The 24438-nt window shown below is 43.4% G+C and overlaps 2 protein-coding genes across 5 annotated transcripts; both read left to right on the forward strand.

Annotated features, from left to right (window-relative positions):
* Positions 1-458: 458 nt before the first annotated feature.
* Positions 459-10817, forward strand: tyk2 (tyrosine kinase 2). Its single transcript, XM_068578301.1, has 24 exons — positions 459-639; positions 1663-1866; positions 2012-2132; positions 2264-2396; positions 2499-2662; positions 3661-4039; positions 4128-4304; positions 4598-4755; positions 4851-4968; positions 5055-5238; positions 5345-5451; positions 5542-5712; positions 6190-6277; positions 6479-6606; positions 6942-7077; positions 7771-7922; positions 8012-8162; positions 8254-8345; positions 8431-8620; positions 8922-9040; positions 9676-9848; positions 9938-10055; positions 10156-10266; positions 10360-10817. The coding sequence occupies exons 2-24, from the start codon at positions 1683-1685 to the stop codon at positions 10498-10500; spliced, it is 3495 nt and encodes a 1164-aa protein (XP_068434402.1). The 5' UTR covers positions 459-639; positions 1663-1682; the 3' UTR covers positions 10501-10817.
* A 1271-nt stretch (positions 10818-12088) lies between these two features.
* On the forward strand, positions 12089-21417 carry raver1 (ribonucleoprotein, PTB-binding 1). Of its 4 annotated transcripts, none has more exons than XM_068579370.1 (15): positions 12089-12476; positions 13498-13564; positions 15187-15656; positions 16829-17020; positions 17118-17238; positions 17330-17430; positions 17562-17633; positions 17972-18053; positions 18237-18439; positions 18519-18600; positions 18700-18839; positions 19015-19074; positions 19184-19306; positions 19461-19526; positions 19627-21417. In XM_068579370.1, exons 1-15 carry the CDS (start codon positions 12153-12155, stop codon positions 19771-19773), a joined length of 2250 nt encoding a protein of 749 aa, XP_068435471.1. In that variant the 5' UTR covers positions 12089-12152; the 3' UTR covers positions 19774-21417. The 4 variants fall into 4 exon arrangements, with proteins under 4 accessions (XP_068435471.1, XP_068435472.1, XP_068435473.1 ...); XM_068579371.1 differs by having other exon boundaries at positions 17975-18053; XM_068579372.1 differs by lacking the exon at positions 17562-17633.
* Positions 21418-24438: the final 3021 nt, after the last annotated feature.

Genomic DNA, 24438 nt, shown 5'->3' on the forward strand with positions numbered 1-24438 from the left:
AGCTCATGAAGAAAAGTGCCAGTTGAAATGATGAAATCATGACACCTAGTAATGAACAGTAGAGCTACACACCACATGACAACTGGATGAACCTGTTTACTAAAGGCGTGTGTGTTTTTTTCTACTTGACTTTGTATACTATAGATCAGTTTTACTCCTTGCGTACATATGTTGAGTATTCATTTAAAAACAATTTTACAAATGTATCAAATGTATTTTTATGTCCTATTACATAACTAGTTACTAGTTTCTCCATACTAGAACTAGTAACTAGCTGTCGAATAAATAGAGTGAGCTAAAAATTGCACTCAGTAAACATAAATACTTTAGTCACGTTGCATCATCAGTGTACCTTCATCTTCGCCACGTTTTTATCCTCGACGTTTATTTTGAAAGGCCAGCCCGTGGTGTGAGGGTACGCGCACGTAGGCCAGAGGGCGCGGCCACGTGAGTTTCAGGAACCAGCGGTCTGAGCCCGTCGCCTCTCGCAGTTCACGAAAAGCCCGAGAGTAGGAGAAGAAGAAGGAGGAGGAGAAGAAGAAGAAGGGGAACCACGCTGAGAAGATAACGAAGCCCGACTGTCAGCAGCTCTCCGTGTCAGCCCTTTATGTAACTCCGTCCACAGCTCGCCATTAAATGGTAAGACACGTATTTGTCCCACACGTTGTTACGTTTCGCGGTTATGCCTCTCATAATGTTTACATATTTCCTTTTCATGGCATCGGAATCACCGAGAAATGAACGAGGACGCGTGTTTATTGAGCCACTCGGTCGTATTTAGTGTGCGTTAAGTTACATGTATATATATAGAAAACACATAAACCTGTTATTTGATGTATTTTATATGAGTACTGTGAAATGTAGCTAAACAAGTGACACGAGCAATAACCCCCGGAAGGCCTGTTGACTAATCTTTATCTGACGTCATAATGAATAGTTATTGCCACACACATTTTTTGGGGTTCATTTGTGAACAACTTTGTTCTTTAAACTATTCAAGTGTGAAATGAGAAATATGGAATATATGATTACAGAAAAGCGCAAGGTGTCGCTTTAAAACCGCTCTTTCGTTTTGTGTTTTGTGTTTATGTTTATGTTTATAAAGGCCTGAATGCGGACTTAGTTTCTGTCCAACAGCTGACTTAAGTAACAGTAATGTACTGTGTTTCATATTCAGTGGTGGAAGAAGTACTCAGATGTGTTTTATACTTTAAGTTAAAGTAGGAGGCTACTACAGTGTATTCATACTTTGTTACAAGTACAAGTCCTGCATTAAATAGCGTGCTTCATAAAACTGTATTGGAAGCAAAATATACTGGAAGTACCAAAGTAAAAGTAATCTTTAGGCAGAGTGGTCCATTTCTGAATAATGTATATTATTTTATCATATTATAATTATTTTTTCATTAATATGGACACCACTGTTGAATGGTGGGGCTATTTCTTTTACATACACAAAGCACAGTCCAATCTAAATTCGTAATACAGTATTACATAAGATAATTTACATACATTATTTATGCATTGCGAAAATTGATTATTAATTGGGATCGGTACAATTTGCAATATTTCCCTCTGAATTGTAGTGAATTAGAAGCTGCAGAATACTTAAGTAAAGATTAAGTACTGTATATATAATTTGTGTGTGTGTGTTTGTGTCAGTGATTTAGCTGACCCCCACCATGTCCATAAGAGGGTGGTCGAAGCGTTCAAGATCGGGGGCGTCCCCAAACCTGTGTGAGGCCCCTCAGGGTCCGGGCGTCCATGTTTACCTGTTCTGGTCAAAGGAAGGCGAGCGGTACTTGTCCCACACAGGGGGAGGAGTCACGGCAGAGGAGCTGTGCATCTCTGCTGCAGAGGCCGTAGGTGAGAGAGACCACACGAACCAAAGCCTGGAGTTAGTTCTACTTTTTGCTTTTCTTCATATGGTGTTTTCGCCTGCTAAGGAGGAAGTGTGTGTGTGTGTGTGTGTGTGTGTGTGTGTGTGTAACATCTGTGTGTTATTCCTCAGGGATAACTCCACTGTGCCATGTGTTGTTTGCTTTGTACAATCCACAAACCCGCTGCTGGTACAGCCCGAACCACGCGTTCACTCCAGAGGACTCCAACCTCGTTCTTCACTACTGTTTGCGGTTAGTCTATGTTTTTATAACGGCGTGTCAGGAAGGCAGACGAAACGCACTTGTCATCTTCACATTGTTTCACGTTGTTTCACGTTGTTTCACGTTGTTTCACATTGTTTATTTGGTTTCCTTTTCACTAGGTTTTACTTTCGGAATTGGCACGGACTAAATGAGAAGGAGCCAACTGTTACCCGTTATGCTCTCAGATCCGGAACCAGTCAGGGGGGTTCACCATTGTTTGAAATCACATCCTTGGAGTATTTGTTCTTCCAGGTTGGTGTTTGAAAGAGTTTGAATAGTTTACTGTGCACCAATCAAGTGCCACGTTCACAGAGATTAAGTGCCGGTCGTCTTTTCTTCTGCTGTCTCCAAAAGGCTAAATATGAATTTGTGAACGAGGTTGTGCAGATGGAAGACGTTCAGTCTCAGGAGGAGCAAAGTCGCTTTAAAAACGAGAGCTTGGGGATGGCTGTGCTTCAGCTCTCCCACCAGTCAATGCGAACAGGCTGCACCTTACAAGATGTTGCAGAAAAAGTCAGGTAATTACTTTGAAAGGAGTGATATATGGTACGGTGTAATAGTAACCATTAATAACTACTTTCAAAAGGATAGGCTGGGTGTTTTGAAGTGGGGATGTATGAGGTACTTATTCATCGTCAGTGTATTACCTACAGTCCCCCCAGTCTGGAGGAGCAGACAGGAGCGATGCACTGCAATGTACTAGAGCAAAATATAATAAGCCACGAAAGAAAAAGGCCCATCTATAAAAATCTATTTTGGTTTAACAGTACGCCATATTGAGCATTTGTTTTCCGCTTTACCTTGTCATGAGACAGATTCACAATCTATGTTTCTGAGAGGAAACTGAAGCCGCTATCAATGCTCTCTCCAAAGTTTCTAGACTTCATTCAAATAAACAATATTTTCTACCTTGCAGAAGTCACTGGTTTAGGGCTGCCTTGATTGGTTAGTTAGTTAGGGTTAGTGTGTGACTTTGGTGAATCCAGACTAACCTTTAAAACACCAAAGTCACACAATAACACAAACTAACTAACTAGCTGATCAAGACAGTTGGAGACCAGCAAGTCCAGTTCTCTGTGAGGTAAAAACACTTTTTTTCCAAAGCGAGTCTTTGACGAGAACATAGACGGATACAACGGCCTCAGTTCCCCATAAGTAAAGCTTTGAAAACGTTCTAAATATAGCATACATTTAAACTAATATTGATTATTTAGGTGTTTAAAAAATGTTTTGCTTGCTGGTACTCTTGCCCGTATCTCCAAACTTCATCTACTTATAAACTGACTATGAATAAATACTTTATACAACGGCACTCAAAAACATCAAGATTAAATCTGTAAATTGATTTGTCAACAAATATGTTAAATGGTCTATATTAATTTGAATATGTTCCTAATATGATGATGGTGTGTCTCATTATTTCTTTCCTATTGTCTGCTACTGTGACAATCCGTCATCAAAGCTTTTAATCTAATTTAATCTCCAGGTAACATCCAAACATCTGTTTCTCTTCCAGCTTTTTGCAGTGCATTCCGAGGTCTTTCGCCAAGCACATTTCCAAAGACAACTTCCTGACAAAAATCAGGATCCGGCGGGTTTTCGCAGAGTTTGTGCGCACCTTCCAGCAGCACACTGTGGATAAGGGCCGACTCGGCACCCAGGAGATCATGTATAAGTACATCTCTACTCTCGAACAATTGGTGCCGCGCTTTGGAACGGAGACCTTTCCTGTGTCGCAGCTGGAGCTGAGAGATGAAGGGAACGGTAGCAGCTCTCACTCCAACGCCACCCGTTGCCAGGGTGCCCCAAAAGACGACTTCATTAGCCCCGCCACCCACGAGATACTGGTGTCTGGCACCAAGGGGATTCAATGGAGGAAGGTGTCTGAGCAAAAGGTTTGTCAAAACAAAACATTATTAGAAGCTTCTGGCGGTCTAATTCTGTGCCGTGTGGACGTTTTGTTGATTCGGTCTCTTTACCCAGGCACTGGCGAACACTTACTTCAGGAACGACTACATGAGGAACAAAAAGCGACAGTCCAGCCAGCCGAGTGCTCACACTCCTAACGAATGGACCTTCTTCTGTGATTTCCCTGAAATAACTCATGTAGCCATCACTGGAAGTAATGTGTGCATTAGCACTCTGGACAACCACTGCATGGTGAGAGTACTTGTTTACCCCTTTATGCAAAAGCTGCAGTGCATTTATTTGATTGGTAAATGTGCTTGTGGTACATTAGTCCAACTGATGTGCTCCATATTAGTCTTTCTACTTATCAGAGTGAATATACTGTACAGTATGCCTGTATTCTTATATATTCTATATGTTTAGGACTATAAGAGCTTTGGGTTTTGTTCGGCTTCGGGCCTTTTTTTTATCGTGTTTTGATTTGTATGTGTCTGTAGGTGGGAGCTCTGATTGTAAGCTAGTGGTGTTTCTGTGTGTGTATGTAGGAGGTTCAGATGAACTCCAGCCAGGAGGCCCGTTCCTTCATCTCCCTCCTCGATGGATACAACCGGCTGACTGCATTCGCCCACCACTATCTTTGTCATGAAGTGGCACCCCCAAGGGTAGTGCAGAGTGTAGCAAATGGACTGCATGGCCCTATGCAGTGAGTTCTTCTCCTCTCACACATCTGCACATACAGACACAAGCCGGCTTTAGAGAAACGCAACCCGTTATATCACAACTCTGGTGTGCTTCCAGTGATGATTTCGTGCTTCTCAAGCTGAGAAAGGAGGCTGCAGAGGAGGGAGCTTTCCTCGTACGCTGGAGTGCTCTCAATTATCGCTGCATCATCCTCGCTGTCCTGAACAAAAATGAGGTAAGTCAACACCCACGCTTCTTCTCTGGACATGATTGCAGTGCGGCGATGTTGTAAATGTGCGTGTTTTTACACGTGGCTTGTAGAGTGGATCGAAGCCGAGCCACAAGCAGTTTCGGATTCAGCTCAAGGGTTCGATGTTCTGTCTGGAGGGCTGGGATCGAGAGTTCTCCAGTATGAAGGAGCTCACGGAAAACCTCAAGACCTTTGTGCTCAAGTCGGGTTCGGAAAGCTTCACTGTCAGAAAATGTTGTTTCCCAAAACAAGCAGGTTTGTGTTTATTGAGCTTTTCTAATTCTAGACGCCTTTTGTCTTAGTTACTCTTGTGTTTTGGAATATTTAGGTCTTAACATTAGTTTGCCTTTGTGTGATCCAGAGCTGTCCAACCTTCTGGTGATGAGGAAAGGCGTTCACACTGTCCCCTTGACCCTGAACATGGCCCAGCTGCGCTTCCACCAGATCAAGGACAAAGACATCGTACAGGTGATGGCGACACACACTTCATCTGTTTCACCTGACCAGCGTTTTTATCCGCGGCTCTCTGTGACCACTGGGTGTTGTGTTCACGAGCAGGGACAGCATCTGGGCCGCGGGACCAGAACCAACATCTTCTCGGGACGCCTGCTGGTGCGAGGTGGAGGAGAAAACGACAAGGATGACGAGTTCAACAACAACTCCGCTGACCGCAAAGGGATCCAAGTGGTGCTCAAGATTCTAGACCAAAGTGATAAAGACATTGATATAGTAAGTTATGTGGTCTTTAATATTCTGAAAAGGATAGTCTGGGCGTTTTAAAGTGGGGTTGTAAGAGCTAATTGTCCATACTCGGTGTATTATCTGCAGTAGAGTTTGAAGAAATTGACAGGAGTACCAACGCGGGAGCAAAGCAATGCATTGCTAAGCATGTATTTTAGATACTTACAAAGTCAGTTAAAGTCAGTTTTGGTGTTAATGTTCTTATAATCTAAGGGTTTAAATTGCTGTAAGACAGACCTTCCTCACAAGGAAATTAAACCATTCAATCGATGCTCCTGCTAACTCCATCCGACTCAATGGGGAAAAACCTGTTATTTGTCCTTGCAGAACACAGGGCTGGGGTTATTGTTTGTTAGGTGTCTAAAATACTTTCTCAGCAGTACATTTCTTTGCTTCCGTGCTGGTTCTCCAAACTCAATAGTCTGTAAGTGATGCACTCCTTACTCTTATTTTGTGTGTTCTCAGGGTTTTTTGGAAACGGCGAGCCTCATGAGCCAGGTGTCCCACAGCCACCTGGTGTTTGTACACGGTGTGTCAGTCAAAGGATCTGAAAGTAAGAACAATAATACCGATCACCTTCACAAACCGACTTCCTCATTTGCTACATTCCCCATCACACATTATTGGTGTCTACAGTCAAATTCACGATCCCAGTGAGAGTCGTGACGTAAATGCAAAACAAGTACTTTAAAGAGGGTGCTACTTGCTCTTGGTGATACCATAGACCTCTCAGACTTTGTTTCTATCTTTACAGACATCATGGTGGAAGAATTTGTGGAGTTTGGGCCTTTGGATGTATTCCTTCGCAAAGAAAAAGCATCAGTGACTCCTCAGTGGAAATTCATTGTTGCAAAACAGCTCGCCAGTGCCCTCAATTATCTTGTGAGTTCAAACACTACTTTGTCTTTCCCTTTTTTGTCTGCCACAGATTCAATACAACTCACTCGCCTGACGACGCAGCTAAATGGTCATTAAAGTGAAGTGAGAGTAAAATAATCAGGTTGTGCAGCTTTCCAGCTGCTGCGTGCCAAGATGAGTCTTGAGCTGCAGTACAGGAAATTAAATAATCTTATTATCAGACCCAGCTTTACGATAAGTGCTGCAAGTAAAGTTTGTTTTTGCCCCGATAAGAAACAGCATTGATAGTTTATTTTCCACTGATTGGAAATGGCATCCTCACAAAAGTTTAACACCAAGTCCTGTTTTCATCGCTGTAGGAGACCAAACGGCTGGTTCATGGGAACGTCTGTGCCAAGAACATCCTGGTGGCGAGGCACGGTCTGGAGCACGGCATCACTCCTTTTGTCAAGCTGAGTGACCCGGGGATTTCACTGAGTGTCCTTTCAAGAGAAGGTCAGTAGCATAAACTCTTAATTAACCTCATTTTATGAGCAAGTCGCCTTCGGCGTCCGAGGATCTGTGTTTTTGTTATTCTGATCAGATTTCAGAGACAGGAAACTTCAACGAGACCATTTCCTGTGACTTATTTCCTGTTGTCTTGTAGTTTTATCTCTCATGGTTTTCTAGTTTTCGCAAGAAAACGAGTTTTAAAATTGAGAAACGTAAACAAACCACATGAATATCATGGAATTTAGATTATTATATGTTTTAATTATAATACAAGATTTAATTATTTAGGAGAGGAACTATAATAATCTGATTAATAATTAAATACTGTTTTGTCCATTTAGTCCATTAAGGCTATAACAACTCTTGGATGAGTGCATGTCTGTTCAGCTGAATGCTTTACATACTTCTATCTCTCCTATTCTTGAGCATCTGCCAGAGAATTTGCACACGGCACCACACTTGCCCTTATATAGTGTACATTGCATTACCTATGTTAATATAAACAATCCCACACACAAAGCCACACAACTTCAATTTATGATATATACACAAATTTTATTGACACATGGTCATTTTATTTTATAGTAGAGCAACAATTTGCAACATGTGTTCAGCTTTCTCAAACTAAACCTGGAGCTGGAGATCCCCTTAACATGATCCACGTACCTTCTATCATTTCACTGTCATGCGCTGCAGAGCGTCTTGAGCGTATCCCGTGGATCGCCCCGGAGTGCATTGACAGCGGCTCTCCCACCGCCACCGCTGCCGACCAGTGGAGCTTTGGCGTCACGCTGCTCGAAATCTGCAACAATGGCGATCTTCCCATGAGTGGCTGCACATTGTCCGAGGTAGGCCCTTTTTATTTTTATTTCTCTTCCAACAAGCCCATCTTATCCTTCTGGCTTCTAATTGCAACACTGTAAAACCTCGCCAACAGAAAGAGCGCTTCTATCAGCAAAAGGGCCGTTTAGCCGAGCCGTCCTCCCAGGAACTGGCCAGCTTCATCAGCATGTGTTTGACCTACGAGCCGGTGGAGAGGCCTTCGTTCCGCACTGTGCTCCGAGAGCTCACAGAAATCATGATCAAAAGTGGGTCTTTACTTTCTCAAATTGCTTTTTTGTTTCCGTCCAACTTATCTGTGTGCTTTCGATAATGTGTTGTGGATTTTTCTGTTCACAGATCCTGACATATCCCCGAGTGAAGCTCTCCCTGACACAGACCCCAGCGTGTTCCACAAACGCTACCTGAAAAAGATGCGCGACTTGGGAGAGGTGAGTTTGAACGCCACAATCCTGGAGTCGTCTTCTTTCTGTCAGCAAAGAGAGAGTAAACCACCGCTCGTTGCTCTGTCTGCAGGGTCACTTTGGAAAGGTGACTCTCTACCTGTATGACCCGTCCAACGACGGGACAGGAGAGCTTGTGGCAGTCAAGGCTTTGAAACAAGAAAAGGGTCATGTTTCTGAGGGCTGGATGAAGGAGATTGAGATCCTGAAGTCTCTCTACCACAGCAACATCGTCAAGTACAAGGGCTGCTGTACTGAAATGGGTGAGACTTCAGCCGTCATCTGTCTGCTTCAAGCATGTTTATTGTATATGTACAACAATATATGTCTGCATGTGCTCAGTGTTCCCTTTGAGCTTTCAGAGCTTCAGTACATGACTGATTGATTTCTGATCCCTGCTGTTCTTTTGAAAATATTGAAAATCGTTTCGAAGTTCAACAAGTTTCCACTGTATGTCAATATTTTGAGCTTTCAACACACGGCATGCTGAGCACCAGGTCAATCTTGCCTTTTGAAAAGTAGTGGAAGTAGGAGGATAAGCACTGTTGCATTGTCTACGGACAGGAGGACAAGTTGTGCAGCTGATTATGGAGTACCTTCCTCTGGGGAGCCTGCGAGAGTACCTTCCCAAATGCAAACTGGGAGTGCCCCAGTGCCTCATGTTCGCTCAGCAGATCTGTCAGGTGGGTTTCGGTGGTTTTGTGCTCAACATCTAATGTTCTCCTCTGCTAGATAATGCATCACATTACACTTCAATGTTTCTGTCTATTGTCATCAGTTCATTCTGTGTTAGTTGAGTAGTTTAGCAGCGTTGTGTTTTTCTCTCAGTAATGAGGAAGTAATCACGTGGCATAATGTCGTCACATCATTTGCTTCACATTTCCAGCCGGCTCTCAAATTGTAAACTTGTTATTTTATGATTGAATTTACATGTTATCGTTTTATGATATACTTTATATTCAATGTTTATTTTTCAGTGTAGCATGTTAAAGGAAAAGTTAGGGGATTGCCACAGTCAGCAAGATTTGTCATGTAGGAAACAAGAACGTCTGTAATCGGTCCAATAGCTGTGGAGACGATTCAGTCAGGACCAAAGTGATGGACAGACCGACCGACAGACAAACACTGCATCCGAGACCAAAATGTACCGCGAGCATGGCAAAGAATCACATGCTATCGGAAACTATTAAAGGATACACTTTAATAAAACATTGTACTCTGCTGTTTCTTTACACCATTATAGTATTTCGGTTTGGCATCCACATTTTGCCACCTGTGGTTAATTGCATCCATCTTTCCTTTCTGTTCTCTTTTCAAGGGGATGGAGTACTTGCACTCTAAGCGATACATCCATCGAGACCTCGCTGCCCGCAATGTTTTGGTGGAAAATGACAGTTTGGTGAAGATCGGAGACTTTGGCCTGACAAAATACATCCCTGAAGGCGACATCTACTATCGCGTTCGAGAGTATGGGGACAGCCCGGTGTTCTGGTGAGTTCTTGAAGCACTTAATGGTCTAATTCAATACTTTGTTTTATGACTTTGGCAACTAAATATATACATTTTTTCGTACTGTTTAGGTACGCCATTGAGTGCTTGAAGGAGAGTAAATTTTCCTTTTCCTCTGACATTTGGTCCTTTGGCGTTACGTTGTATGAGATCCTGACCCGCTGTGACTCGCGCCAGAGCCCTCCAACAGTACGTCAAGACTGACCTCTTGTAACAAGCTCAAACCTGCTTATATTTTTATGTGAGACCCTGTGTTAAATGCTCAATGTACTATGTTGTGTTTTTGTAGAAGTTCAATGAAATGATGGAGAAAACCCAGGGACAGATGACTATGATGGAGCTCATTAAACTCTTGGATAAACAGTTGCGATTGCCTCGTCCCAAAGACTGTCCTCATGAGGTAACATGTCCTTTCAACACTGTTGACATTTCATTGGCATTATGAGTAGCTCGATATTTTCACAATGATTTGTATTATTGTTTTTACCAACAGGTGAGGATGTTGATGGAGCAGTGTTGGGCTGCAGAGCCGGCACAACGGCCGACATTCAGATCCCTTATCGAAAAGTTTGAGGCTATTCGACAAACATACAACTGGCAGCCGAATGTACACTTTTCGTTGGCTCAGATTTGATTTATATGTCATCACTTTGCCACCATGGCCACCATATATTACAGGGTAGCCAGTGATGAGCCTTCATTTTCATTGATGTCTTTAAAGATTTCTTTTAGATAAAAGCACACAATGATGAACTCTTTATCGCTCTCGAAACCTTGGGCGTCAGCTTCTGCCTTTTAAAAAGTTTTAGGTTTCCATATACAACACAGTTAGTATAAACATTTATGTAACGTTCTGTAACTATCTCTCATTTCCTTGTTTGTACATTTGTTTGTGTGTATGTTAACTTTATGTTGCATTTGGTATAAACAGAAAGAACAAATTCTAAATCTAATAAACCATTTTTCACTTGCCTTCTTTTTAAGGACTGAAACGGATGTCAAAATGTTTATACAATTTCTGATCTGTGTTACCAGATAGATAAAAACATGCACTGCCGCTGACATTCTGCACCTATGTCCTTGCTGCACAGAGACAAAAAACCCTGCTGCTCTGATAGTGGAAACATGTATCCTCATGTGTACATTAGATCCCAGAACAGTACATAATCACCTCCTATTCTATCATGCAGTGAATACTCTATTCAACAGGTATTTTAATCAGTGCGCACAGCATGAGAAAGACCTTAAACCAGGTTCAAATGTGATTCATGGACAGAGCATAAACCTCAACGCTCCTGCAAACATCTGGTCCACATTTCCACTGGATGAAGGCGTATGGACAGTCACAGTCGTGTACACGGCTACAGTTTGGGCTTTTTCCAGCCATACTGTGAACATAACAGACTTGCTGCAAGTGTCTCGTCGTGTGTTTGAAGTAAAGTGCCTACAGGACAAAAAGCTAGTGTTAGGAATGTATCACTGGACATACCCAGCACAAAGGAATAGTCCAGCGTGGCCACCGTCAGCTGAGACTTTGCAAGCCTATATTGTGGTCTCCTTACCAGCCAACCAACACAATTGCTAGCGTACATTAAGATGTACAAAAAAGTTGGCGGCCATTCGGTCTTTTTATTTATATGTGTGTGTGTCTATATATATATATATATATATATATATATATATATATATATATATATATATATATATATATATATATATTATAATTATAATATTTTGGGATATATTATTTATAACAACAATATGGGGGTTTAAAGACAAACGATATCTTGAGTTTATAATTAAACATCGGGCTATTAAAGTGTTTTATTAATTATTAAAGTTGTACTATAATAGGCCTTTATTATGTTCTTCAACAATTTAGTTTCTACTTTGCCGAATCAATACATCTAGTCAATCGATATTCAGACTGTTAATGAATGATTTAAACATCCACTGTCTAAAATCGGATCCAGCCTGAATATAAGTGGAAACGTTTATGATTATAAACACTCTGTAAAATGCAAAAGGAATCCCTAATGATAAGTTGTATGACCCCTGGTGACTTTCTGCAGCATTTATCCACTTATAAACATAAGTTTGGGGTTTTCAGCAGTATATAACGAGCAACTGTGGCCCCGCCCCCCGCCCCGGGTTACGTCGTCGTCGTGGAGAGTGCGTCCCCCTCTCGTCCAATGAGAAGCGACGCTGGGGCCATGTGTGTATTGTTTAAACTGCTCAAATCGGGCAGAGTTTCCCAGACCGATACAACTTCCCCCAAACAGAGTGATGGCGGCCGTCGTGTCTGTTAGCGCAGCTGCCGGAGAGGAAAGCACAGACACGGAGCTCAGTGTCGTCCCTCGTTCTCGTCACGATAACTACGACCTCGCTGCGGATCACGAAAGCTGGATGTCCGGAGACCGCCGGTTTCCCGAAACCGAACTCGGAGAAGTGGACTCGAAGTCGGACCGCGAGTGTCAGCGGAGGGTCGACGAGGACTTGACAGCCCTGAGCCCCGAGGAGATTGAGAGCCGCTTAGAGAGAACCCGCCGGGAGTTTTACAACCGGAGAAAGATCATCATCAAAAATCTCCCCTCTGACGTCAGCAATCAGGTAAAACAAAATGTAATTATTGGATGCTTGATTGATTGATTGACGGGGTCGTTTGGCTAACGTTAGCTTAGCTTCAATATGCATTGCCATGCTACCGATGTTAGCCTACGAGCTATTTAACTTGTTGGCTGTCTTTTAAAAAAATATATATTATGTGATTGATTAATCTGACTTTAGCTTTATTGAAACTGCAACTGACTTATTCAAAAAGTTGAAACGCTTAATTATCAACCGTTGAGCACCATTTATTGTTATATTTGGTTTGTGTCGTCAGGATAATAAATGCCAGGTGGTCAGAAAACGTTAACTGTCAATAATGGTCATCTGTGGCCTGCGTGACCTGCCAGTCAGGCCTCGGTGGGGACAATTATACAACTCTGATATTCATGGTTTTTGTTCTCGATGAAAACTTACAAGCCAACATGTCGGTGACTAGACCCGCCATTCGGAGGATACAGGTGCACTGGGACTTTTTTTTTCCTCCATCTGTTGCGAAAGCTGGCATTTCGTTGCACCGACTACCAGTGATTTACTCCTGATGCCACATTTTTTTGGAACGTGCCTGACTCGTGGGGAGCGGTGGGCCTGCGGGCTGTACCATTGTTCACCGAGGGCAGGGGAGGGGGGAGCAGTGGGAGTTCGAGATGTCAGTTGCACTACAACAAAAGGTGGAAGGTGTGCGGACAAAACGTTTCAGAAAGTGCTAGACAGCATCGCCGTGTCGCTTGTGAATGGTCAAAAGCAGCGCAGAACAATTTCTACTCCAACAATGAGTCGGTTATTAACCTCTCAACCCCTCACAGGTGCAACTTGTTGCTAGATTCCCGGTGGACATGAATGAGTTAATTAACGCGATGAACACAATATACAAACACAATATACAATTGAGTTATCTACACATATATGATGGCTACAATCTATGATTTACAAAGTAAAATGCTATGTGTGGATACCCTGTTTAGGGTGTTATAGTTTAAATGTCTGGATCTAATGATTGTCTTTTGTTTTCCTTTTTATACAGGAGGTCCATGAGCTGTTGGGCAACTATGACTTGAAGTACTGCTTTGTTGACAAATACAAGGGCACAGGTTGGTCTAACTGCTTGTCCACCATGTTCGGCATCACATGTTCTGTTTAAATTAAAAATAAAAGATATATCGCAAATGATTTATTCATGTTAACGAAAATAACAACAAGCAAGTAAACTTGATAGTCTCAAAACAATTGGGCTGTCTGGATTCAGAGCATTTCCCTATTTGCTAAAATATTCTTGATGACAAATTTGCTTCACAATTCGAAATGCTTTGTGCACATAACAGAAACGTCTCTTCACCATTGAACAAAAATATCAAACAGGCTTCTGAAGTATCAACATTTTAATTTATTCGTCCCTTTCAAATATAGCTATTTAGATGGGCAATGTCCTCCGGTCTTTTACAAAATGATTTTGTAAACCAATTATGGCCCAGTTGTTAAATGCTTGTATATATTTAGGATGTAGCTGTAGTCTGTATATGTAATTAAAAAACTCTTAGTTTGCTGGAAAAATAATCTGCCCAGCTAATGATGATTTTCTCCGACGTGATTTATGTGGCAGCCATGTTGGAAATAAATGTGCAAAATTGGAAATTTAAGGATATTATTACTAACATGTTACAAAATGCCTGGCGAATAGGAGGCATGCACACAAAACTGTATTTACTTAACTCATGCCATTCATCTACTTCTGATGATGGTCGTCGGCATTGTTGTTGACGACTGTAAGAACTCGCTCGTCACAATGTCGAACACAAAGTCATGTATTTGTATGCAGCGAGAGAAGCAGTTTCTACAATTAAATCTCCAAAATAATCCGTTTTAAATTAGCCTGAGGGGAATTGCCTGTTTACGATGGCATAGGTGCATGAACGATCGGCATGCCATTAGAAGTCTCAAAAGACAATTTGACTAGAAGAGCTGACATTAAAAAAACGAGAACTGAAATGGTCACGTAGGGAGAGATAATAATGGGCCAGAAAATTGCGAGAGCCAGATGTTTAATTCAGGATATGCCTGGTACCTACCCTCCTGTTGTGGCAGATAAGTTACATTAAGATGTGCTTTTTGTTCTAAATCTATTTCTCTTTGTACTTTTTATGTAGATCAATAAAGATAACAATCGTTTATCCTCCCATTCTGCTTCCCTTTTCAAAACATGGATAAAGACGGGATGTTTGATGAAATGGGGCTCTGGTGTACCGATCACTAATAACATTAGATCTCAAACATATCTTGACGTGACCTCTTTTAGCTATCAACCTGCTGCTCAGTCAGGTAAAGCGCCTTTGATTTGTTCCAGCTGTGATGGCGTTGCAGTGTGTTTGGGAGCAGAACGCTGGCGTGTGGTGACATTTGTGCCGCTGGCGTTCTTTTCTTTTTTTTTTTTTTTGTTAGTTTCGCTAAAAGAAAAATGGTGTCGCAAAACAAGTTTTCCTCCCAGAGAGCTGCTGTCAGTTGAAAGAGGGTTTTAAATCAAATCAGTTGCATTTGATTGGTCTGCTTAAAAGTGGGCGGGCTTAAAAGAACATTTGATATCAAATTACAAAATAGGTACTCGATGTGATCTAAAAGGGTGTCTCATCTTGACTACTCCTTTACTACAAATGTTTCTTTACTCACTCACTTTACACACTCACTTCACACAAAATTGTGTCTCCCTCGTCGCCCTCAGCCTTTGTGACACTGCTCAACGGGGAACAGGCGCAGAGCGCCATCAAGGACTTCCACCAGCATGTGCTGCGCGACAGGGAGATCTCCGTGCAGCTGCAACCGACAGACGCCCTGCTGTGCATCGCCAACCTGCCCCGCGCCTCCACCCAGCAGAAGTTCGAGGAGCTGGTGCGGCCCTTCGGTAACCTGGAGCGCTGCTTCCTGGTGTACAGCGCCACCACGGGGCACTCCAAGGGCTACGGCTTCGTGGAGTACATGAAGAAGGACTCCGCCGCCAGGGCCAAGTCGGAGCTGCTGGGGAAGCAGCTGGGCTCCCGCATGCTGTACGTCCACTGGACCGAAGTGGGCTCCCTCACGTATCCTCTCTTGCACTCCAAGTGCCTGTGCGTGGACCGCCTGCCGCCAAGCCTGCAGACGGCCCAAGACCTCCGCAACGCCCTGTCTGACACCCATGCGCCGGTCTTCTGCCAGGTCGGTTTCAACACACACACACACTGCACATTACTACGATTTCAGAAATGACTCATTATCCAGATTGTATTTTACCACAAGAATAATGACAACACCAGTATAGATCTGCAAGGATTAGTCCATGAATCAACTAGTCGATTGACAGATGATTAATCTGCAGCTATTCTGATATTCAATTATTAATATTCGGTGTTAGTCATATAGAACAAATATCTGGTGCTGATGCAGATTTGTGTGCTGCCATGTTTATAGCTGGATGTTATAGAATTGAAGGGTTGACTCATTTTGTCGAACTGACTTCCATATTTGATCTTTCTGTGCCTTTTCACCTCTACCCCATTTTTTATTTTTTTTTCCTGTGGCCACTCAAAGTTTCTATGGCAATGAGCATTGCTGGTTTCCATGGTGACGACCACCTGACTCCCCCAGGTGGTGTCATTCAGCAGGCTTTTCTGGAACGAGAGAGAGGGGTGTCCTTTTTTAGCACGGCACGCATAGTACTTTTTCTGCTGGTTCCGTTGTTTTTTTTTGTAGGATTGTGGCGAAAGCCGTGACAATTTAGGGAACCAGTTTAGCTTCCCAGTCCTATCTTTACCAAGATGGTTATGAGCTATTAAAACCTGTAGGTGTTAAATCATCATCGTCGCATCTAGCGACCGCTGCGGAGTAAAGAGCCTGAAAAGGAAATTTAAATGCAATAAAATAGTATTTATTAGAAATGGTAAACATTTAACAGATATTTGATATGGAACTCTTCTGACAGGAAATAAAATGCAGCAGATGGTTTAAAGGCTAAATTATCAATGAACGAGAGTTCCTTTTTGAGCAGACATTTTAGTGCATTTCAGGTGTCTTAGGGAAGGACTCCATCATTGTGTTGGTCTGAAAAAGATCTCTCGTCAACGAAAAGCAATGACTTATGGCCTATTTACCAAAAATTCGCAATTATGTTAAAGTGGTGCTTTTGTGTTACTCTTTGTGGAGAAACTCAGTTTCACAGATCTGTCAATTTGAAATCAACGAATGGATTAGTGAACTGAATTGTGTGAGTGTTAGTCGGTTTGTAAAGGAGCTCAAAACTCCTTTTTTTTTTTTTTTTTGGGACAGTCCTACTTGTATCTAGCAGCAAAACTTGAGCCAATTGTGTCTTTTTTAATTTTTCCTCTCCACAGTTGGCTCAGGGACAAGATTCTAGTTTCCGGCGGTTCACGGTGTTGGAGTTTGCCTCGGCTGAGATGGCCGAGGAGGCTCAGCGACTCGCTGACGGCAGGCTGCTGGGCGGGTCGCACATCAGGCTGTCCTTCTGTGCCCCGGGCCCTCCTGGAAGGAGCATGCTGGCCGCTCTGATTGCTGCCCAAACCATGGTATGTAAAGCAGAGAGCATCCACGTGTCCGTCGCTGCTATTGAGGTTTGCCATTCCTCTCGCGCTGACCGCCTGCCTTGCGGCCTCTCCCTTCAAGGCGGTGAACCGGGGTAAAGGTCTCCTTCCCGACCCGACGGCTATGCAGATACTTACAGGCCTCAATAACCCTGCCACCCTCAAGATGCTGCTCAACCCACTGTCGCAGGGACCCAAACAAGGTGAGGATTCCTCGCCAGCTCTTAATCAATGCCTTCATTTTGGGATTAGTTCAGGTGCAGTGGATCCTGACGTCCCTTTGTGTGTGTGCAGGCCTCCTCGGGGCAGCCCCTACGATGCCCCTGCTGGCCAACCCCGCCCTCTCCGCCGCCCTGCTCCAGCTGCTCCTTCAGAACCAGGCCAAGGCCCAGCAGGTACTGGTGCCTTTCTGCCCGCTCTCTCGCTCTCTCTGTGACATGTGCCTCCTTTGTTGCCCCCACCTGTTTTCGTCCATCCTTTCCTGTTCACGCATCCTTTTCTGCTCTTTCCCCCCTTTTACCTTCAGCAAGCCTTTCTAGGAAATCACCTTCTGTGGGCTCAGGTGCTGCACAGTAAAGAAAACCCTCTAGGGCCTTGTGTGAGTGACAATGGTGTTTGTGTGTGGCTATCGCTGTGTGAGATGCTGGTTAAGCCTTTATTTTTTCATGTGATAGAAATTGCAATGCCTGTGTTTGGTAAGCTCTGGCTAGGAAACTTGTGTTTGTGTGGGCTGTACTTTTTGAGTGGTGCTGAGTGATGTAGTAGGTGTGCTCCATTGTGCACAAAAGTGTAAATACCCACTCTGTAAGGACATAATTTCACATGTGGTGAGTAATCGCCGGTGCTGACTAAGCGTGCCGCTGTAGCGCAGCAGTCTTTCTCTGCTTGAGTGATGCGGCAGTGTGACCCTGACCTCTGCTCTCTCCTTTTGGCCAGCAGGCGGGACTCATTGGGGAGAATCCTCTGGCCGCTCTGCCTGTCCAGCAGGGAGTCCATCTGCTCGGAGACCTGCCGCAAGGTTTGGCATCCGCCGACTCCAGCCGCCGCTCCTTGACCCACAGACTGCATGTTTTTGCTCTGCCTATGATGCTAAACATCTGTGTCCTTCTTTTCCTGTTTGCTGCAACTCTGACTCTCATTTATGTGAAAACGGGAACATCAGTTGTAATTCACAATCGGGCCTCTATCGGTTTGCCCCTAGGTGGTGGAGTCCCGGGTCTTGGTCTTCAGACGGATCCTCTGGCCCTCCTGAAGCCAATGCAACTTGGCAGAGGTATGACGAGGGAGCAGGAGTCCCCCACAGCGCCGTGCACCTTCCCCCAGACTTCCTCTCCTGCACTGCAGGGCATCTCCATGGCCCTGATGGGTGGCATGATGGGGGCAGATGGCCTCGCAGCGCAGGGGGTGAGAGCACAGAGTCATTTCCATAATGTTTTCTTCCCAAGTGTAAACAAGAGTGACTCACCTTTTCCCCTCCCGTCAGGTATCCATACTGGGAGATCCTCCTAAAGATGCGAACCATCCGCAGAGTGCCTTCCTCGGTGCCAACAATGTTTTCCCTTCAGGTGAGCTGCTCTTTTCTTTTTGATTACATAGAAGTCTGTTTGCGGCGTCAAACCGGGGAATTATATTCCAACATCTAATGTGTGTCTGCCCTACAACAGGAAGCTGCAGACTTCACCCCTACAGGAAGAGGCCTACACTAAGCAATGTGTCCAACCAGCACACGCACCCGAGCATTCAGCCAAACTACAACCTGCGCTACCAGGATTCTTACAGCCCAGAATATCCTCCTATACACCAGGTAACCGCCAGGTTTCCGCTGCTTTATAAAAAAATTTAAATTTAATTTTTTTTTTTAACATGAATAGCTGTGGCATAATTAGATGAATTTACAGTGTAGTGCCTGCTGACGGCTGCTTGTTCAGTAGCCTGTATGATGTAATCTGGTCTGATACCCATCTGGTGTTTCTCCTCAGGATCCTCTGGCCCACTTGTACGAGCAGCAGGAGAACCTGAGTGCTGGATTCAGTCAGCAGGTAGTGTGTGTGTGAGCACATGTTTTTAAATGTTACTGGATCACATGTGTGCGGCTCTATAGTTAAAGATTGTCTGTCTGTCTGTCTCTCTCTCTCTCTCTCCCGTCAGCCCGACTACAGTGACCGCTTCCCTCAATACAGTTACCCTCCCAGCGAGCCCATGTCCTCGTACTACAGCTCAGGGTCCGAGGAATCCGCTGACGGGGGCCTCTCTACTACACATCTCAACCGGGTAAGCATAATGCATCGGACTCTATTTTATTATATATTGTTTTAACTGACCGTTTGGTTTCAAACTCTAAATGTTAGATCTAAAGTCTCTTTTCAGTAATGAGTGCTTTGCTTGAGTGCTTCAGTAGACTTGAGGGTTGTTTGTCCGTCCTCAGGCGGTCGGGATGCCTCCCGGGAGCCACAGCACCAACTACCCACCAAGCCCCGGGAATGCGGCGAAGGTAAGGCTCACTCTTTGTAGACATTTTAACTTTTTTTTAGACCCAGCTGCCCGTTATTGATTTTTCTAAATCTTTCTTTTTCTTCCCCTAATTATTTCAGACCCCCATCGGTAGCCACAAGCGTTTGTTCAACCGGCTGATCCCGTCTCCGGAGCCGAGCCCCGAGGGCGGCTACGTGGGCCAGCACTCCCAGGGCCTCGGCGGTCACTACGCGGACTCGTACCTAAAGCGGAAGCGTATATTCTAACGACGGCCCCGACGCTTCAACCTGCCGGGACGCACAATGGCGTCTCCTCTGGTCTCTTCCCATGAACTGCATTGCGTGACGGTCCTTGGCTTTGTCTCCTGTGTACTCCTGGCAGTGGCCCCTGGAGGGTGCCGTGGAGCGCAGCCTGTAGCCACCTGGACAGTTGTGTCACTCTATTGGAATTCTTGGTGGTTGTATTTCTTTTCCTGTTTTGTGTATATATGATTTTAGTGTGTTGGTAAATTAATTTTTTCCTTTTATTTTTTTTATTTGCCTTTTTTAAATTGCCTGTTGAAAAACTTGTACAGTGAGAAAAAAATGGTTAATATGCAAGTGAAGTATTTCTCCTTGAGCATTTTTCTTTTCTTTTTTTTTTTTCTTTTTAAAATCCTGTGTTGAGTGTGGCGTAACGGCGAGTTTGGCCAGTGTTCAATGGCGGCCATAGGCTGCTTTTTTATATAATGTTTGACATCCCAGTAAAGTGATGCTGTCCACAACTTCAGGCAAAGGGACTTGCATAGTATTAAAAACAAGCTTGACTTTTAAATAGCCCTCCTTAATTCATGTAAAAAGTTCAGTAGTTGGTGTAATGAGATGGTGTTTTTGTCCCCCCCTCCCTTCCTTTTTACACAGGGTTGTTCATTTTGCTGTTTGACTCTATTTCTGGATTCAGGCCTCTCATTGGTCAACATGCAGCTTTCCATCCACCAATGACGGCTGTATGGACTTGGTTGTGTATCATGACGTTGACGCGTTCAACCCCTCTGGCATGTTTTCTCAAGCATTCACTTTTCCACGTCGTTTTTGTTTTTTTTGACCCACACCCTCCAACTTGTTCACGGAATTTGTTTTATTTCTGCACCGGTTGAGTAATGCACTCGGAGGTCACGATCCTAATCTGTTCTCACCTCCTATACGATGCCCTTTTCAAGTCCTCCTCTCACTCTGATGTTCAGGAGTTGAATATTTTCTGTGTTTTTTATGTGAGTTCTGTTTGCTGAATTTAATATTTTGAATGTCTTGGAAGTCCAAAACGCCTCACCGCCACGGTTTAACTGGGTGTGTGTGCGGCGGTGGACATGTGCCATCTCTGGAGTCTGGGGAAGTACTAATGGAAGCTCGTGGCAGGTGATTGGTCGGTGACATGACTGTTGTTTTTTTTTTAATCTTTTCTTTTTAAATCATTATCTGGTTGACAGTTTGATTGTGAAAACCCATTACCTCTGACTTCTGCTAGGAAATGCAGCTACACTCGAGCCTTAACCGTGTTTTCTGTGATCTCATCCTGCCCTGTGTTGGCTTCCATCTACATTTACCTATTTTCCGTGTTTATTTGCTGTGTAAATAGTTGAGCTTGATCATTTTTCCTGAGTCCAAAAAGTTTTTTTGTTTTTCTTTTAATCATACCTGCCCCCTGGTCTGGTGTTTTTAAATGGATTTGCTGCTCCTCGTGTTTTTTGTCGTTTTTGCCCGTTTGCTTGGACAACTGATGTGACGCCACTCGTCATGTACGGACCACGAGATGCAGCCGTACCGTATGATGACCGTTCAATGTGAACTGCCATCTTCTCATCTGTACCTCCATGGTTGTCTCTGTATGTGCGAGAGTGTGATGTGAGAGCAAGTAAATGTTATTTAAACTCATGATGTTGTGAAGTCGTCATTTACGAAGAAGAAAAACAATCTTAAGACTTGTGTTTAAAACCAAAACCGTTTAATCTTTTTTTCTTGGGGCATGCGCCTCTGTTGTGATGAGCACATCATTTGCGGTTTAAGCACAATTATCTCAAGAGTTTAAATTTAGGACTTCGAGTCTCATCAATTTCAGAGTAGAGTTTAGTGACTTAACAGATTTGCATAATTCGATTAAATCTCTGCCTTTAAAAAGCCAAGAGGGAATTTGGCTTTTTTTTTTTTTTTTGCTCTCACTCTGTTGAATGATATCGAAAACTTTGAACTAGTTTGTAGGATTTCCTTGCGGAAGTCTGTAAGGGTTTAGGGGTGTCCCATTGTCAAATCTTTTTAAGGGCTCTCTGGCAGACATTTTGACCCGTTTCTGAACCCTTTCTGTAAGTCAGCATTAGTTTGGTCAAGGGAATTACCCACAGTTCATAGCAAAGTGACGTTAAACACGCAGTTCCCAATAAAAAATACCCCAGTAAAATACCTTCACACTACATTACATATTAAAGATTGAATATAAAAACACATAAAATCAGAGGAATACAAGGAGTATGTATATATATATATATATATATATATATATATATATATATATATATATATATATATATATTTAATTTTTACATTTGAACATTACGTCTTGACAATGAGTTCATAGATGTTTTAAAATGACATCTCGTGAGGAAGTGAATAAAAAGCACTGATACACAATTGTACACAATATCTTTTAATGTAGTCATGTGATAAAATGCTGTCCCATTGATATTCACACCAGTTGAACCCTCACAGCCTCAACCACTTAGCAGCTGACGTCAGTACGTCCCTGAGGGTTCAGGGTTTGAGGGCCAAACACTGGCTCTAGAGTGAGGGAGAAGGTCAAATCTTTTATTTTGTCACTTTAAGGCCACTGCAGTTCTTCAACGTGCTTGGAAAAGGAAGGACTAAGCCGAGAAATGTTCAGTTAGTTGCAATTTGCAATCTCACCGCGAGATGTCACTAAATTCTCCACTCTGTGCCTTTTAAATTGTGAACGTGATCAATGCAAAGAGGAGCTACTTAACGCTGAAACAGTCACATGTTCATCATGGCAAAAAGCCTTGGCCCTATGTCATCTTGCATTGGGGAAAAAGCTAAACGAAGAGCCACATCATACTGATCTTTTAACTCGATTATGGAAGCAATGAACCAGAAGTGACTGCTCGCACAAGCGGCTGATGTTTTGCTTCATTGGACTATCGACCGAACATAAAACGACTGCTTCTTCTGCACACTTGCAGACGGGGTTTGAGGAGTGAGTGCAGCAACATCTCATCTGTTGTCGACCCAGAATGAAGGCTTATTACTTCAAACAACCGTTGTGTTAATGTTCCACGATCTGCATGATGTCTAATAACAACTTGATAACCTTTGACTTTTTTTTCCCTTTGGCTCTGGCTTTCTCCTGTGGATGTGTATGACTGTTAAACAAGTTGTTGCTGAGCGGATGAATTGTGCTCCCTGAATGAATAATTTAACAACAGTCTCAGTCGGTTATCGGCTCTAAAGGCTGATGATAACGGGCTGCTGAAGGAAAATAAAAACGAGGAATGTGTCAAACTGAAATGCTTTTCGACTGAGAATGATGACATTTAGATTTAATTAAAAAAAACATTCTGAAGAATGAGCTGTTATCGGCCCAGTGTTTTCTGTGTAGGTAATGACAGGTCAGATTGAGTTTAGTGCCGTCTGCCCAGGTTCTGCGTGGCAACACTAAGCCCGTCAGATCGAGCCGGCGGCGGCCAAGAGGCGGCGAACTGAGCTCCTCTTCCTCTCAGAGCTCCTCTTCCTCTCAGCCGCCATCAGGATGCAAGGTTCTGATTAGCTGTTGTTCCCGAGGACCCGCTGACCCTCCAGCTGATGGAGCTCACCCCTCATGGGCAACAACACAACTGCAGTGCATTGGTCATAAAGCTCCTTTTTTCTCAACATGGATATTGTTTGTGACGTTTTTTCTCTTTGTTTGGGTCTGTCGAATCACTGAAGCAATAAGTCTAACAGAGAATATCTCCTCTTTTTTTATTATTACTCTGTAGAGGACAATGGAAGTAAGAACACTGAAGAAAATGACCGAGTTGTTGTTTAGACCTAGCATTATATTAATGTTATTTTTTGTTGTTTTTTATCAGCCGCTGGGGTTATTTCTGTAATATTTGTCTGCAGTGCTTCAGGCACCCTTGAATTATGTTCTCATACCTGCAGCCAGGCTACCCAGAGTTCTCAGAGGGATCCACCGCGGCTCGGTGGACGCTGTGTCAGACACATTTAGATTTCTGCCTTTCATATTTCCACCCACACAGTCACCCTGCACAGTTGCTGGTGAATGCTGCTGAAACCTGCGATTCTCCCAAATGCAGCTCCGAAGGAGGAAGAGCTCTGAAGGCAGATCGCTGCAGCCTCATTTATCACCTATTACAAACACACAAATGAAGGCAGAGTTATAGATTACTGTGTGTGTGTTTGTGTGTGTGTGTGTGTGTGTGTGGCTGTGTGTGTGTGTGTGTGTGTTGAAGGTGAAACATGCCTCCCGCTTCTGTTATTGCTCTGTGTGCTGAGTAGAAATAGGTGTGTTAAAATATACAGATCTACATGTAAAGTCCTCACTAAACACACATGTGCCGTGATTGATTATGGTTTTTTTTTTTCAGGATACGAGCAACAAAGAGTAACCAAAAGAGGGTATGTCACAAGAGCTGTTTTTAGCAGGATTAGTCATAGAAAACAGCCCACTCCCCCCGGTGACAAACAGTCTATAAAAACAGTCGAGCATCCAGGAGAAAGCTACAAGTCTGAGGAGACGCTGAGATGCTGCTGCTTATACACCCAGACAAGATTATATTATAGGAGGGATTTCAATTCCAAGTCAGAACACAAACCCTTATCCCCCTGAAATGAGCTGGGCTATTCTTACGCTCTTCATCTTTTCCACTCACTCCACTGTGTAAT

Source organism: Clinocottus analis, unplaced genomic scaffold (assembly GCF_023055335.1).
Source record: "Clinocottus analis isolate CAN_PGR_092001 unplaced genomic scaffold, fCliAna1.0.p SCAF_16, whole genome shotgun sequence".
NCBI lineage: Eukaryota > Metazoa > Chordata > Actinopteri > Perciformes > Cottidae > Clinocottus > Clinocottus analis.